Source organism: Palaemon carinicauda, chromosome 10 (assembly GCF_036898095.1).
Source record: "Palaemon carinicauda isolate YSFRI2023 chromosome 10, ASM3689809v2, whole genome shotgun sequence".
Classification (NCBI taxonomy): domain Eukaryota; kingdom Metazoa; phylum Arthropoda; class Malacostraca; order Decapoda; family Palaemonidae; genus Palaemon; species Palaemon carinicauda.
In genome coordinates, this window is record NC_090734.1 from 62,961,890 (window position 1) to 62,978,727 (window position 16,838).

At 39.6% G+C, this 16,838-nt stretch overlaps 1 protein-coding gene across 1 annotated transcript in view; it reads right to left on the reverse strand.

Moving 5' to 3' along the window:
- Positions 1-14,994, reverse strand: part of LOC137648020 (KRAB-A domain-containing protein 2-like) — an 18,925-nt gene extending 3,931 nt beyond the window's left edge. The window contains exon 1 of the mRNA XM_068380965.1: positions 14,908-14,994. Within this exon, the coding sequence (XP_068237066.1) occupies positions 14,908-14,994 (87 nt within the window). The remainder of the gene's footprint in view (positions 1-14,907) is intronic.
- Positions 14,995-16,838: the final 1,844 nt, after the last annotated feature.

Here is a 16,838-nt window from a genome sequence, read left to right on the forward strand (position 1 = left end):
ATATATATATATATATATATATATATATATATATATATATATATATATATATATATATATATATATATATATATATATATATATATTTATATATATATATATATATATATATATATATATATATATATATATATGTATATATACACACATGTATATATATACATATATATATATATATATATATATATATATATATATATATATATATACATATATATATATATATATATATATATATATATATATATATATATATATATATATATATATATACATATATATATATATATATATATATATATATATATATATATATATATATATATATATATATATATATATATATATATGAAAATATACATACATATATATATATATATATATATATATATATATATATATATGTGAATGAAGGAATATATATGTCCCATCTCAATGGATAATGAGACATCAGAACATGGGTTTTCCACTTTATTACAAAAAGATTCGTGAATATACTGTGTAGAGCCGTTACTCTCAGGTGAGTACCTTGTCTACCGATCGCTCAAATGGTACTGACCTATTCTCACAAGAAAAATGCAATCTTGCTCTCTAAACATGCTGAATTGTTAGGTTTTGTGGAATTCTCCAGTGTGGAGGAAATACACTGTCGCATTATGATTCTAGGGACACGTTACGTATAACAAAGTTCAGTGATTGTGCCTTCCGTTTTATAACACTCATAGTACTCTTAAACAGGTTAGTAACCTCAAAGTATAAAATACATAATTCTCATACAAGGATTAGGACATTACTCCCCTCCCAAGCTACACACTATGGGAGGAGCTGCGCACTCGGACTCACTAGTCTATGATATATGGAGGACACTCCGACCCGGAATAGGCATGGCATGTACTAAACAAAAAATGCAACATAAAATATATACATAAAAATCACCCTAAAAAAATAACACATCTTCCACACAAAAATACAAAAAGGAAATATTCCATGTAAAATTGTACACAATATAATATAAAATGATTTCACTCATTTCTTCTTATGACCTCTGAAACTAAAAAGCAGAATACTCAAAGTGAAAGAAAAAGAAAATCATAGCAACATCAGTATTACACAATCTCATCAATAACCTCCCTCTGGTTGCTGGCAATACGGGCCTTTTGGGTGGGACAAGGGTAGGAATAGATATCCCTTACTCCCTCAATTTTACTTGTCTGGGTTTACGGCACAATTTCGCAACACAACTCACCACCACCGTTTCACCATTTATTTTTTCTTATTTTTGATCACTACTTCACTTGCACTTGTAACTATCAATCGGTGGCCACAAGCCGTTTTTCTGAGAAAAATCCTTCTTCTTCCCGCTCTTCTCTTATAACTTCAAGTTTAAGGTCTGTTCGAATAACAACAACAGTAAAAAAAAAAAAAAAAATTCCATCAATCAACTCGAGGAATGTCACATATGCAGGGGTAAGCATTTAAGCTCTGTACCAACCATGTGTCACACAATCGTACATAAATTATTTTGTATATATTATGCTTGTATCTGCGCTCTTCCCTCGCACTAAAAAGAACCTGAATAATCATGTCTCCAGTTTTCCTCTGTAACAATGTCACTTTCTCGAACATGTATTTTCCTGTTGCCTGGAGGTTTTGTATAAAAAGGAGAGTGTTCCTTAATAAAGTACTCAGTTGATTGCATCCTGCCTTTGAGTTCACAACCCTCTCTCGGCCCATCACATTGGTGACCCCGGAAGTCGACTCGCTCCCACCGCCTTCCTCCCCCACCCCCTCTCCCCTCCATCGTTGGTACTATGGCGGACTCTACGGCAGTTGGTGCTGCGGCCGCTCCATTCAAACTTTCATTGTTTGCCAGCGGAGAGGCGTTTGCTTGGTTTCAGCGCGCAGAAGTCCAGTTTAGCATCAGGGGCGTGACTAGCTCAACCACCAGAGCAGATTATGTTCTCGCGGCGATACCCGAGGACACCTTCCAAGAAATATCCAACTAGCTTTGCGAACAAGGAGACACCCCAATAGCGTATGACGCCCTCAAAACATACCTTCTGCAGCAGTACTCGGCGTCGCCAGCCGCCCGTATAACAAAGCTTTTTCAGCTCTCGCAACAACCCTTGGGAGACCAAAGGGCTTCGCTTGCCCTCAGGGAAATGACCAGTATCGCTCGCCTTCAACCTGCCGCAGACGGCTCTCCTCGTGAGGTGAACATACTTCGTGCCCTTTGGATACGCCGTTTACCCAAACCTGTACGTGCTGCCATACCCGATGTCGATAGTTTACCCATAAAGGACTTGATGACCAAAGCCGACGCCCTTATGGACAGCCACTTCAAGACCTCCATCAACGCCTCCACCCCTGACGAAGAGGATACCTATTCAACGTCAACAGAAGCTGACATGAATGCTGAAGGACATACACACCTACCCCGTGACGTGCCGAAGCGGCGACAAAGCCACCCACCACCCGACAATCGCTCGCGCCCCACCAAACGACTTCTACAGCCACTAACTGCCTCCCATCCGCCGCAGTTTTGCTACTACCACTTCAGATTCGGGGCAACCGCGAAGAAATGTGCCGAGGATTGTCAGTGGCCAAAAAACGTGTAAGTAGGCCATCGCTCGTGGCGGTGGCCTCCCGTGTTTCTAATCTTTTCTTTTTACAGGATGCAGGAACGGGTGTGCGATTTTAGGTAGACACGGGTGCTTGTCGTTCTCTTTTGTCAAGGAAACTCTTCAAGGCACGACGTAGTCTGTCTACATCTGCCAATGTCCGCTTGGTAGCTTCCAACGGATCTGCGATACCCACCTACGGTTACGAGAACCTCACATTATCGTTCGGAACCGGTAAATTCAATTGGAAGTTTCTCGTTGCTGACGTCACATTGCCAATCTTGGGTGCGGATTTCCTCTCTCATTTCCAACTTCTGGTCGATGTCGCCCACCGACGATTGGTCAACGCAGACTCATACTTGTCGACACCTCTTCAACCCACCCTCTCTAGCTCTCCACATCAGCGCACCCACGGATGCCTACGCCCACCTTCTCACGTCGTACCCGGAAGTTTTCCGTCAAGAACTTCGCCAAACGCCCACGGTTCCTGCCAAGCACGGTATTTATCACCATATCAAGACGACGGGACACCCAGTCTTCGCAAAATTCAGACGTCTGGCACCGGAACGATTGGCAGCCGCCAAACAGACATTCGCAGAAATGGAGGAAATGGGCCTTGGCCAAAAGGCCATGGTTGTCACCCTTACACATCGTTCTGAAGAAAGACAGCTCCCTCCGTCCGTGCGGGGATTACAGGCGCCTGAACATGCAAACAGAACTGGATCACTACCCCCTCCCAAACATTGCCGACGTGACCTCCTACCTGCACAAAGCGAAAGTTTTCTCTACGCTCGACCTCCTGAAGGGGTATTATCAGGTGCCTATGAACCCAGAAGACATCCCCATGACCGCAATGACCACTCCGTTTGGTACATACACCTTTAATTACTCCTGTTTTGGCCTTCGTAATGCTGGAGCAACGTTTTAACGTCTCATGGATGGCATCTTAGGGGACCTCCCTTTCTGTGTATGTTATGTTGAACGACATACTTGTGTTCTCCTCCTCAAAAGAGGAACACCTCCGTCACCTGCGCATCGTGCTCGACCGCCTGCAACAAAACGGCCTTGTAGTCCGGTACGACAAGTGTACCTTTGGCGCCAACGAAGTGTCATTCCTAGGGCACCGTATCACTCCTGAAGGAGTCCATCCCCTCCCTGAGAAGGTAGCAGCCGTTCAGAACTTCCCCGGGCCCTCGACCGTCAAAGCTCTGCAGGAATTCTTGGGCATGATCAACTATTATCACCGTTTTCTGCCAGCCATTGCCGCCACTCTTGCTCCCCTCTACGCCTCCCTCAAGGGCAAGCCAAAGTACCTGAAGTGGGGTCCCCTTCAAGAAGCAGCCTTCTGCAATGCAAAGAAGGCCCTATCAACTGCTGCGGCTCTCACTTTTCCTATCCCACACGCCCCTCTCCTTCTCTCCACCGATGCCAGCGACATCGCTATTGGTGCAGTACTCGAGCAGGTGGTCAACGGCTGGCCCCGCCCATTGGCCTTCTTCAGCAGAAAACTGTCCAAGGCAGAATCGGGTTATTCTACTTTCGATCGAGAATTGCTGGTGGTGCACTTTGCTGTCCGTCACTTTCGCCTTCTTAGAAGGTACGCCCTTCGTCATTTGCACATACCACATGCCTCTGGTGCACGCCTTCACTCGACAGTCTGATGCCTGGTCCGCCTGTCAACGGCGACATCTCTCCGCCGTGGCTGAATACAATTGCACCCTTCAATACGTCCCTGGGAAAATGAATCCCGTTGCCGTGGCCCTGTCAAGAAACACGTTGGCTGCCGTTCAACTGGGATTGGATAACAACGCCCTGGCTGAAGCCCAATGACAGGATCCAGAGTATCAAGCTTGTAGGACATCCTGCACATCCCTCCGTTGGGAAGACTTTCCCCTCAAAGACTCCAACACCACCCTCCTCTGTGACGTCAGTACTGGTAGACCGCGACCTTGGATTCCTGCTCCCATGCACCGGCAAGGTGTTTGATTTCATTCACTGCCTTTCACATCCCTCGTGCCGTTCTACTGCACAGCTGCTGAAGGCGAAGTTCATTTGGCACGGCATTTCTAAGGATGCTAAGGATTGGGTCCGCGCCTGTACTTCTTGCCAAACTTCCAAAGTACATCGACACATGGATTCAGGAGTGGGCACCTCTCCTCAACCTCAGCGTCGTTTCGCACACATTCACGTCGACGTTGTAGGCCCCCTACCCACATCACAAGGACATCGTTACCTGTTTACCATCATCAACCGCTCCACTCGTTGGCCTGAAGCCATTCCCATGGAAACTGCAACGTCCGCCTCATGTACATCTGCCTTACTCTCTGGATGGATTTCAAGATTCGGTATCTCTGAGCATATTACTTCTGACAGGGGAACCACTTTCACCTCTCAATTGTGGACGTCATTAGCGAATCTCCTGGGCATCACCCTACATCAGACAACGGCCTACAACCCCGCTGCCAATGGAATGGTTGAACGTTTTCATCGCACCCTCAAAGCAGCTTTGATGTCCCGCTGCAAGGATTGCAACTGGTTTACTCAGCATCCTAGGGTCCTCCTGGGACTAAGGACCACTCCTAAAGACGCCCTCGACGTTTCGGCAGCTGAAATGGTGTATGGCGACCCGTTGTTCGTCCCTGCCGAATTTTTTCCTTCTACAATCTCCTCCGACGATCTCCAGTGCATACGTCACGTCGTGGGAAAATTTACTCCGTGCCGCCAGACTTACAAGCCCCCAGCGAAGCATCGCATACCAACGGACTTGCACTCTGCAATGCACGTCTTCCTGCGCAATGACACTAGCAAGCCACCACTAACGCCCCCTTACACGGGCCCTTTCCTTGTGATCCGACGCAGTGCGAAAGCATTCCTACTAAACATTCGTGGAAAAGAAGTCTGGGTCTCCATTGATCGTCTAAAACCTGCTTATCTTCAGCCAGATGACCTACCTACAGTTCCCCTCTCTAAATCAGGGCGCCCTATTTAACCCTGGATAGGTACGCTCCTCGGACCCCCCTTTAAGGGTATACTCGGACGTGAACGACCCCGACGCCAAAAAAAATTCTTGAAAAATCAGTTTTTGCAGTAACCTCATTTTTTCTTTTGCCAAAAAAAACTTCAATGAATGCTTAAAACAACTGTAAAAATAAATGCTACTCATCTGCAGAAAAACTATTTATTATAAATATTTTAAAAAATTAGGTAGAAAAAAAGACCTGACATAAAAATTCATAAAACAAAGTTTATACATATATACACAAATCCTTTTAGGAATTGATTCTTGAATGTTTAGGACACATCTTGATGTATTTTGGATGAAGTCAGACCCATGGAGGTGAAGATCTGAAATGAGAAAAAAAGAGTAACTTTTTTTGGCCAAAAAAATTTGTCCAAATTTCATGAATTTTTTTGGGTACCCAAATGAAATAGGAAGTGGCTAACTTTTTTAGGGAATAAACATATGTTATCCTAAAATAGAAATATGTAAAAAAATCTTCATTATTTTGTAAATTACATTTATATCAGGGGCCATATCTAAAGGTAATTTTTTGAGTACTTAGAAATTTCGTGAAAAAATACATATATTTAATATATAATATGATATTTATGCAGGTAAAAATATACCAAAATATCACAAATTCTATAGGGAACAAGAATATATATAGATAGGGCAGCTTACGCTTCGGATATGTCCACAAAATGGCCGCCAACCACACTGACTCAGACTCCCTAATCTGCCACTTGAAATGTAGGAAGGGTATGTAAATTTCAAGGTGTTATTTACTAATCTAATTATTATTGGATATGCATAAAAATTGTATGGTGGGTTGCTGGATAATTGTCGATTATTTTACGACTATAAAATTGAAATTCTGACCCAAAAACAATTTTTTGAAGGGAAATAAAATCGAAAAAAAAAATGTAAAACAATATAATATTTTAGCTAAAAAAAATTGATGATATTCAATCAAAAAAAAAGTGAACAAAATTTTCCGACAAATAAACATCTAGAGGAATCATTACTCTGTGATAGTTCCTTAGTACGTAGTAATTTTGAAAGAATTGGGAAAAAACGAAAAAATGGCAATCACCGGAAAATCGAACACATACCTATATATACGCCATATCTGGCTAAAAAAAAGATAGGCATGGGTAGCCAGATCATCTAGAAACACTTTCCAACACTATAAAAATATAAGTTTTGCGACACTACTTGCCAATTCCTTACGGTAACATGACTAAGCGAAAAAATGCAAAACAAATAAAAAGGGGCACTCGCGAAAAATGGCTAACATTCTAATATACGGCATTTCAGAAAAAAAAAATTCAGCCACGTGCTAGGCAAACCATCAAGGCACATTTTCCGACAAATAAACATCTAAATGAATCATTACTCTGTGATAATTCCTTAGTACGTAGTAATTTTGAAAGAAATGGGAAAAAACGAAAAAATGGCAATCACAGGAAAATCGAACACATAGGCTACCTATATATACGCCATATCTGGCTAAAAAAAAAAAAGATAGGCATGGGTAGCCAGATCATCTAGAAACACTTTCCAACACTATAAAATTATAAGTTTTGCGACACTACTTGCCAATTCCTTACGGTAACATGACTAAGCAAAAAAATGCAAAACAAATAAAAAGGGGCACTCGTGGAAAAATGGCCATTCTAATATACGGCATTTCAGAAAAAAAAAATTTCAGCCACGTGCTAGGCAAACCATCAAGGCACATTTTCCGACAAATAAACATATAAATGAATCATTACTCTGTGATAGTTCCTTAGTACGTAGTAATTTTGAAAGAAATGGGAAAAAACGAAAAAATGGCAATCACAGGAAAATCGAACACATACTTATATATACGCCATATCTGGCTAAAAAAAAAATAGGCATGGGTAGCCAGATCATCTAGAAACACTTTCCAACACTATAAAAATATAAGTTTTGCGACACTACTTGCCAATTCCTTACGGTAACATGACTAAGCAAAAAAATGCAAAACAAATAAAAAGGGGCACTCGCGGAAAAATGCCCAACATTCTAATATACGGCATCTCAGATAAAAAAAAGACATGCACGTGTTAGCCCAACCATCAAGGCACACTTTCTAACACATAAACATAAAAAAAAAAATCAATAATATACGGCAATTCCTTACTACGTAGTAAATTTTTACAAATATTGAAAAAAAAACAGAAATTGGCAACCGCAGTTAAATACCCAGTATACCAATAACTACGTCGTATCTGACAAAAACAAAATCACGCATGGGTAGCCAGATCATCTAGAAACACTTTCCAACACTAAAAAAGCAAAAGTTTTACGACACTATTTCGCAATATCTTACGGAAAAATGACTTGGCAAAAAAATGAAAAAAAATGAAAAAGGGGTACTCGCGGTAAAGTGCCCGACATTCTAATATACGACATCTCAGATAAAAAAAAAGACATGCACGTGTTAGCCCAACCATCAAGGCACACTTTCTAACACATAAACATGAAAAAAAAAATGAATAATATACGGCAATTCCTTACTACGTAGTAATTTTTACAAATATTGAAAAAAAACAGAAATTGGTAACCGCAGTTAAATACCCAATATACCAATAACTACGTCGTATCTGACAAAAACAAAGTCATGCATGGGTAGCCAGATCATCTAGACACACTTTCCAACACTAAACAAGCAAAAGTTTTACGACACTATTTAGCAATATCTTACGGAAAAATGACTTGGCAAAAAAATGAAAAAAAATGAAAAAGGGGCACTCGCGGTAAAATGGTCCTCGTGGTGATGAACGACATTTTAACTAAAAAAAAAATCATGCACATGGTAGCCAAACAATCCACCAAGACTTTCCACAACTGATAACCTATACAAGTTGCACCATTCTACGACAATTTCATAATACGTAATAACTTTGATAATTATGCAAACTACCTTAGAAGGGTAAACTCGGTCGCGCTCGACCCCGACGCGTCTCAGAAATCGGGGAAGGAGTACAGCTATAGCAATGCACATCTGGACACTACTACAGCGTGTAGGGGAGACACCTCCTGCAGGTCGATCACCCACAAATTCAGTCACGGGGGTGAGTCACGTGAGAAAAACCTGTTTTTTTTTGACGCTCGGGGTCGCGAACGACCCATCGTACCTATCCAGGGTTAATATGTACAGTATGTCATTTTTAGGGGGGGAGCCATGTACCAACCGTGTGTCAAACAATCGTACATAAATTATTTTGTATATATCATGCTTGTATCTGCGCTCTTCCCTCGCACTAAAAAGAACCTGAATAATCATGTCTCCGGTTTTCCTCTCTAACATTGTCACTTTCTCGAACATGTATTTTCCTGTTGCCTTGAGGTTTTGTATATAAAGGAGAGTGTTCCTTAATAAAGTACTCAGTTGATTGCATCCTGCCTTTGAGTTCACAACCCTCTCTCGGCCCGTCACAGCTCTCACTGCGATTGACACTTTTGAAAACTACCTCTTCCGGCACCATACGTATGTGTGCCTGATGGTGTTCAGGCACTCCGCCATTAATAATGCTTTGTATTACTACTTTGTTAGATTTAATCATCTTTACTTGGTATGGACGCAAATACGCTGGCTCTAGTTTGTGTTTCCTAGGTTGTAATTATTTCAAATACTCATGATTGCCCACAAATACTTTTACTGGTGCGGTTTTGTACCGACCATCATACTTTGAGCTGTGTTTTTCGTTGGCTCTTTTCAAAAACATTTCAGTGGTGTTCATTACTCTCCTTAAAAGATTTAGTAAATAGACACGGTTTTGCTCAGTTGAATAATTTGGCAATTGTTGCGAGTTAATGAGTACCATATATGGTAACAAAGGATCCTGAACATACACTAAAAATTATGGATAACTCTCCGATTCCCCTTTAATCTCTGCTCACTCTCTTTTTTTTGTCACTCTCGGACTTCTTTTATGTCCCAACCTCCCAAGTCAATTACACCCGCATCATCAGGTCATTCATTCTGGACACCCTGGTCATGTCCTTGGCCACCCACATATATTCACCTTCACCGTTCCCATATCTCTCTCTCTCTCTCTCTCTCTCTCTCTCTCTCTCTCTCTCTCTCTCTCTCTCTCTCTCTCTCTCTCTCCCAAGAGACTGGTAGTGATGATCAGATAAAGGGTTTCCAAACATATAGATCAGACAGAACAAATAGGAATCAAGGGGGAACCGCAATATATGGAAGAGACATAAATCAAGGAAAATTCCGTGAAAAATACAGCAACACAGAATGTGAATTGATTGCAGTAGAATTTGAATTTGAAAAACTAGGGATTATTGTAGTTTACAGACCCCAAAATACTAAGGAGTTTGACATAATAATAGAAAAAATAGATGATATATGTAGAAACCATAAAGACTGGAATATACTCCTATCCGGAGATTTTAACTATCCTTTCGTGAATTGGAAAGAACGGATAGAAGAAAGTGGTTGTATATATACATATAAAAAGAGAGTAATAGTAGCGCAGAAGATAAGGGGCAATTCGAAAAGCTTCAAGATATGCTATTAGAACATAATATGCAACAAATAAACCACATTCCAACAAGAAATGAAAATGTCCTAGATCTAGTATTTGTGAATGGGGTGAATTATGTTAAAGAAATAAGTGTATAACACGGGAATTTCAGAGCACAATGTCATAGAATTAATATTCCATTCCAAAGCAAGTGATCGCAGAGATAATCAAAGCACAAAGCGTTGGGAATATATGGAAAATATAATTTTTACAGTAAGAATATAAAATGGTCAGAAATAAATGAAGAACTGAACAGAGAATGGAAAAATGTATTCGTAAGTGATAATATACAGGTAAATACGGACCTACTGTACAAAATACTGGAGAAAATTGTTGAAAAATATGTACCGAAAAAAAAAAACAATACAAAAAAAATTGCATACCAAGCGACAGAAGGATCTTATTTCAGAAAATTAGGATATGGAAGAAAAATCATGCAAAAAAAAAAATGTGTGGAAAATGATGGAAATAAAATGTAAGATAGAAAATGCAGAACAGAAGATTATACAATCGAAAGAAAATGAAAAAGGGGACTTGGAAGAAAGGACTCTTCAAAATATAGAAAAAAACCCAAAGTACTTTACTCCTATGCAAAAAAAAAAATGAATAAAGGGAGATTGGAAATAGGCCCTCTAAGAATTGAAGGACGGTTAACAAATGAAAAAAAGGAAATATGCAACATATTAGCAGAAAAATATAAGAGTGAGTTCACGCCAATAATTGTGAATGAGAATAATGAAACACAAATGAGAGAAGAAAATGTTGAATATCTAACGGATATAGATATTATTGAAGCAGATATTGTCAAGGTTATAAGCGGAATTGAAAATGGATCGGTAGCCGGACCAGGTGGAGTCCCAGAGATTTTGTTAAAAAAAACTGCACACACTATCGCGAAGCCGCTTGCAATACTGCTAAGACAAAGTGTAGATATGAGCGAGACATATGTTAAACGTAAATTAGCTTATATAACCCTTATTTTCAAAAGTGGATCAAGACTAGAGGCAAGCAATTATAGACCTGTTAGATTAACATCACATATTATGAAAGTGTATGAGAGGGTAATAAAAAAGAAAATAATGAACCATTTGGTTAAAAATAATTTGTTTAATATAGGTCAACACGGTTTTGTGCCGGGAAAAAGTACACAAACCTAACTGATAGCACACTATGAAAACATACACAGAAATATGATAAATGGAAAAGACACAGATGTGATCTATCTAGATTTTGCAAAAGCCTTTGACAAGGTAGATCATAATATATTAGAGAAAAACTGAGAAAGCACAATATTGTGGGAAAGATAGGAAAATGGGTAAAAGAATTCCTGCAAAACAGAAAACAGATAGTGGTTGCAAATGACGAGAAATCAGATGAAGCTCAGGTAATATCTGGTGTGCCACAAGGTACGGTATTAGCTGCACTGCTGTTTCTTATTATGATCTCAGACATAGACTGTGATGTTAAAAACTCTGTAGGGAGAAGTTTCGCAGATGACACAAGAATAAGTAGAGAAATTACTTGTGATGAATATAGGAACTCACTACAAAGAGATCTAAACAAAATATATGAATGGGCGGAGATAACTAGGATGGTGTTCAACTCCGATAAATTTGAATCAATAAATTATGGAAACAGAGAAGGAATAGTATATGCATACAAGGGACCTAATAACGAGACAATCCCAAACAAGGAAGCAATTAATGACCTTGGTGTAATGCTAAATAGGAATATGTTATGCAACGACCAAATAGCAACACTGTTGGCTAAATATAAAGCAAAAATGGGAATGTTATTCAGACACTTTAAAACAAGAAAAGCTGAACACATGATTATGCTTTACAAAACTTATGTACGTAGTACACTCGAGTACTGCAATGTGATATGGTAACCACACTACCAAAAGGATATTGAACAAATAGATAGTGTACAAAGGTCCTATACTGCTAGAAGAGAAGAAGTTAAGGACCTTGACTACTGGAAAAGACTGCAATTTCTAAAACTATACAGTCTAGAAAGGAGAAGAGAACGTTACATGATAATACAAGCATGGAAACAAATAGAAGGAATTACTGAAAACATCATGGAGCTAAAAATATCAAAAAAAGCAAGCTGAGGTAGATTAATAGTGCCAAAAAATATACCAGGAAAAGTAAGGAAGGCGCACAGGACATTAATTCACTACGCACCAGCATCGATAATGCAGCCAATATTTAATGCGCTTCCAGCTCATCTAAGAAACTTATCAGGAGTGAGCGTAGATGTGTTTAAGAATAAGCTCGATAAATACCTAAGATGCATCACAGACCATCCAAGACTGGAAGATGCAAAATACACCGGAGGAGGCATTAGCAACTCTCTGGTGGATATACGAGGTGCCTCACACTGAGCACTGAGGGACCTGGGGGAACCCAAACATAGAATAAGGTAAGGTAAGGCTCTCTCTCTCTCTCTCTCTCTCTCTCTCTCTCTCTCTCTCTCTCTCTCTCTCTCTCTCGCTGATCCCCTTTTCTGATTGCTCCTCACATGAATTTTCATCCTGTTCTCTAATTAGGTGGGGGTCTTCAATATTTAGGTTTTGTTCTTCGTTCCTCTTCTGTGCCCTAGTTGTTACTCCTATTACTGCACCTCTAGAGTGGGCATCAGCTGCCTTGTAAGCTTTCCCTTCCATATGGTGAAAATCCTTGATATTAAGCTCTAACAATTTTTCGATCCATCTCGCTTGTCTAGATGATAAGTCATTTTTATAAAATAAGTCACGTAAGGGGCGATGATCACTTTGCAACTCAATCGACTGACATAATAAAAAGAACCGATACCTCTTTAGAACCTAAAGAATAGCCATGTACTATAATTCTTTTGTGCCCCCTTTAATGCTCTGGAAGCAAAACAAATGGGTTGCTCTCTACCTTCATCATCTTGTTGAGAAACTACGCCATCAATAATTAAGCTACTTGCATCTGTTGTCACTATAAACAAGCAATGAAATCTAGGATATGTGAGTAAGTCATTGCTAGTTAAGGCAGCTTTCAAATGGTCAAAGGCTGTTTCTTCTTCCACTCCCCAATTTATTACTTTTTGTTTCTTCAAAGCATCTAAAGGTCTCGCTATCTCTTCAAAACTTCTTATGATTTTACGGTAATACCCAGCGAGCCCAATGAACCCATCTACTTCCTTAGGGGTAGGTGGCCTAGGAGAATCTCTAATAGCTTCTACTTTACTGGGGCAGGGTTGGATACCTTCTGGGGTTATTATGTGATCTAAAAATTTGACCTGTTAACAGAAAAATTTGCACTTTGACAAATTTACTTTCATACCATTATGTCGCAATGCTTTTAAAACTTTACAAATATTATGATTTGGTTCTTCGGCCGTTTTCCATATGATTATGATATCATCTAAATAAACAAGAACTGTATGGCCAATTAAGGGAGACAAAACCGCCATCATTACTCTAGAAAAATGACTTGGAGCATTTTCAATATGGAAAGGAAGAAAATTGAATTGAATTAGTTGATAGTTAGCTATAAATGCCGTTTTACATTTACTGTCTTCCTGAATGGGCATTTGATGGTATCCAGACTTTGAATCAATAGTTGTAAAATATTTATTACCACGTACCTTCACAAGATATTCTTCGATCGAAGGCAAAGGAAATGCATTATCCTTAGTGAATGCATTCAACTTCCTAAAATCAACACACAATCTTACTAAGTCATCTTTTTTCCTAACAGCTACATTTGGAGAAGTACAGGGGATTAGCTCTCCTCGATTATCCCTTGTTCCCTTAATATACTAATTTCCCTTTCAATCTCTCCCTGGAAAAGATACGGTACCTTATAAAGCCTTGACCTGATAGGCTCTGCCTGCCCAGTTTCAATCCTCCTGGGTGGCTCGTCTCCAATTGCAATCACATCAAAATAATTATTAACAATGTCACTAACTACATGTCGATATTCTGACGGACATAGTTTTCGAGCTTGCATAGTCAATTTCTGAGTGCGTTCTTTTGTGCGGGATGGAATTGTGGCTCCCAAGATCCCATTATTAGCAATTTCACATAACTCTAATTCTAACACAGAATAACTTCCTAACACAACTCTTTTATTTGACAAATTAACTATCAGTATATTAGCTCTGTTCTCTTTTTTTTCTGATAAGCCCTCTTAGAATACATGCACCAAATTGTCATGGGGTTTAACAACGACCTTTGTACCATCCAGAAGAGGCTGATACGAGGTCACTGATGTGCTCGTAAGTGTCTAGGGAGACAACACTGCTCCTCTTTCAATTACTTAATTGTCTCTCCGTGCCAGCACAAGAACTTACTCTCTCATGACTTTCTATCGGCCAAATGCCCCTCCTGCTTATACTGTTATTGTATCTTTTTCAACAAAAATTTTTATTTGATTACTACTGATAAAATTAATTCCTGATATAGCCTCAATTTGTTGAATTCCCAAGGTTGGCAAGACAAAAAAATCATGTGTAAACTTCACAAATCCCACCTTAAAGTTGACGATTTCCCCCCGGCGTGTCGAGGATGAAGGATGCCGCTGACTGTAGTGGGTTTGAGGGTAATATTTTTTCAATCAGTGAAACGCTGGCTCCTGTGTCGATCAGTGCTCCAATGGATTTATCTGGTAGGTTAATCCTAACTGCTAAAATTCCTAGCCGCCCATTAGGATATATGGGCATGGGTCAACGACCTCGCCTGCAATGCCGCTGCTCCCCAGAGCAGCGGGGGTGAGGCCGGGGTTATCGATGGAGGTCCCAATGCCTGCTCTACCAAGTCCGTCATCGTCGCTCTCACTGATGCCTCAGCTGCTGCTTCTGATGTTATGCGGGAGGTCATCGATCTCCCTCGTCTCCCCAGGCTTCTGTTTCCTTTTCCTCGGATGTTGGGCAAGGCGTGGTCTACGTGTGCCAGAGCCCACCCGCCCTCGGTGTTTTTTGCAGAGCACGCTTGAGATAGATGACCGTAGGCCTGACAATTGTAACAGCGGGGGTATCCTTGGGTGGGGCACTCCACTCGGCAGTGCCCCTCTCCCCCACACTGCTAACTTCTGAAGACTTTTCACCCTCTGACTGCATTCTCCCCTCTTCAACTTTGGGGGTTGGTGAGTGCCTCTCATGGGTGCCCCCTTCTCTGAATCATTTTTTCTTCTAGAAAACTGTCTAGAATGTTTTGTATCGCCATCACTACGTCTGCTAATGAGCGAGTGTCATAGAACAAATAACCATATAAATATGGGTTTACTAATAAGCAAATATTTTTACGGGCAATTTCTTCTTTATCACCTGGGAGATTGGCACTCTAGGTAGCAACCGAATCACAATCCCGAAAAATGCTAGTTCCTAATTTTGGGTTTGTAATTTTCTTTTGTCCCCCTTTCTCGCATCAGGTAAGGCATATTTTTCAATTAAACATTGTTTTATTACAGTATAACTTCTTAAACTGTCTTGTGGCTAACACATTACCTTCATTGGTGGAGCTTCTTTCAGCAATCTAATTACTTGAAGAGCTTTTTCTCCTTCAGACCACCCATATGTGGCTACATCAAAGTCTCTCAAAAGCACTTCAATCAATTGAAACCCTTCATTTGGTCGCTGATCATCAAAAGGCCTAACACTTGCCTGGAGTTCTAGCAGTTTCCGAACTACGATGTTATTTTCACTCGGTTGTGCATGTGTACTTTCACATGTGTGCTTTTGAATTTCGTTTCTGTACGTCGGATACGCTGTGAATGCTCGCCACTCCTCTTCTCGTTCAACCATGACTCTGTTCATTAACTCTGCCAGTTTCTCTAACTTATTTTCTAATTCCTGTGTTCCAAATTCTTGTCTATATTCTTCATCAACATCCCTATAACCAACTTCGCCTTCATTTTCCTCTCCTGCTGTAGCAGTGTCTACTATGTTAGTTCTTGCGTATCTAGGCATCTTGAACTTTTATTTTACCGGCTTAATGAACAACTTCGCTCACAGCATACAAAAACCGATGGATTTGTACACCTGGCACCAATATGTATATGTCCCATGTCAACGGATAGTGAGACATCGGAGCATAGGTTTCTTTCATTTTATTGCAAAAAGATTTGTGAATATGCTGTGTACAGCTGATAATCTCAGGTGAGTATCTTGTCTACCGATTGTTTAAAATGTACTGACTAACTCTCACAAGCAAGATGAAATCTTGTTTTCTCAACATGCTGAATTGTTAGGTTTTGTTGAATTCTCCACTGTGATGAAAATATACTGTCACATTATGATTCTAGGGACACGTCATTTATAACTGAGTTCAGTGATCACGCCCTCAATTTTATAACATTTACAGTACTCTTGAACCGGTCAGTAACCTCACAGTACGAAACACATATTTTGCATATAAGTATTAGAATATATATATATATATATATATATATATATATATATATATATATATATATATATATATGTGTGTGTGTGTGTGTGTGTCTATGTATAGGTATGTGTTTAATGATATTACTATTATCTATCTATATATATGTATGTATATATATATATATATATATATATATATATATATATATATATATATATATATATATATATATATATATATATATACAGTTATTTGTGACGGTCATTGCGCCATTTTTTTCA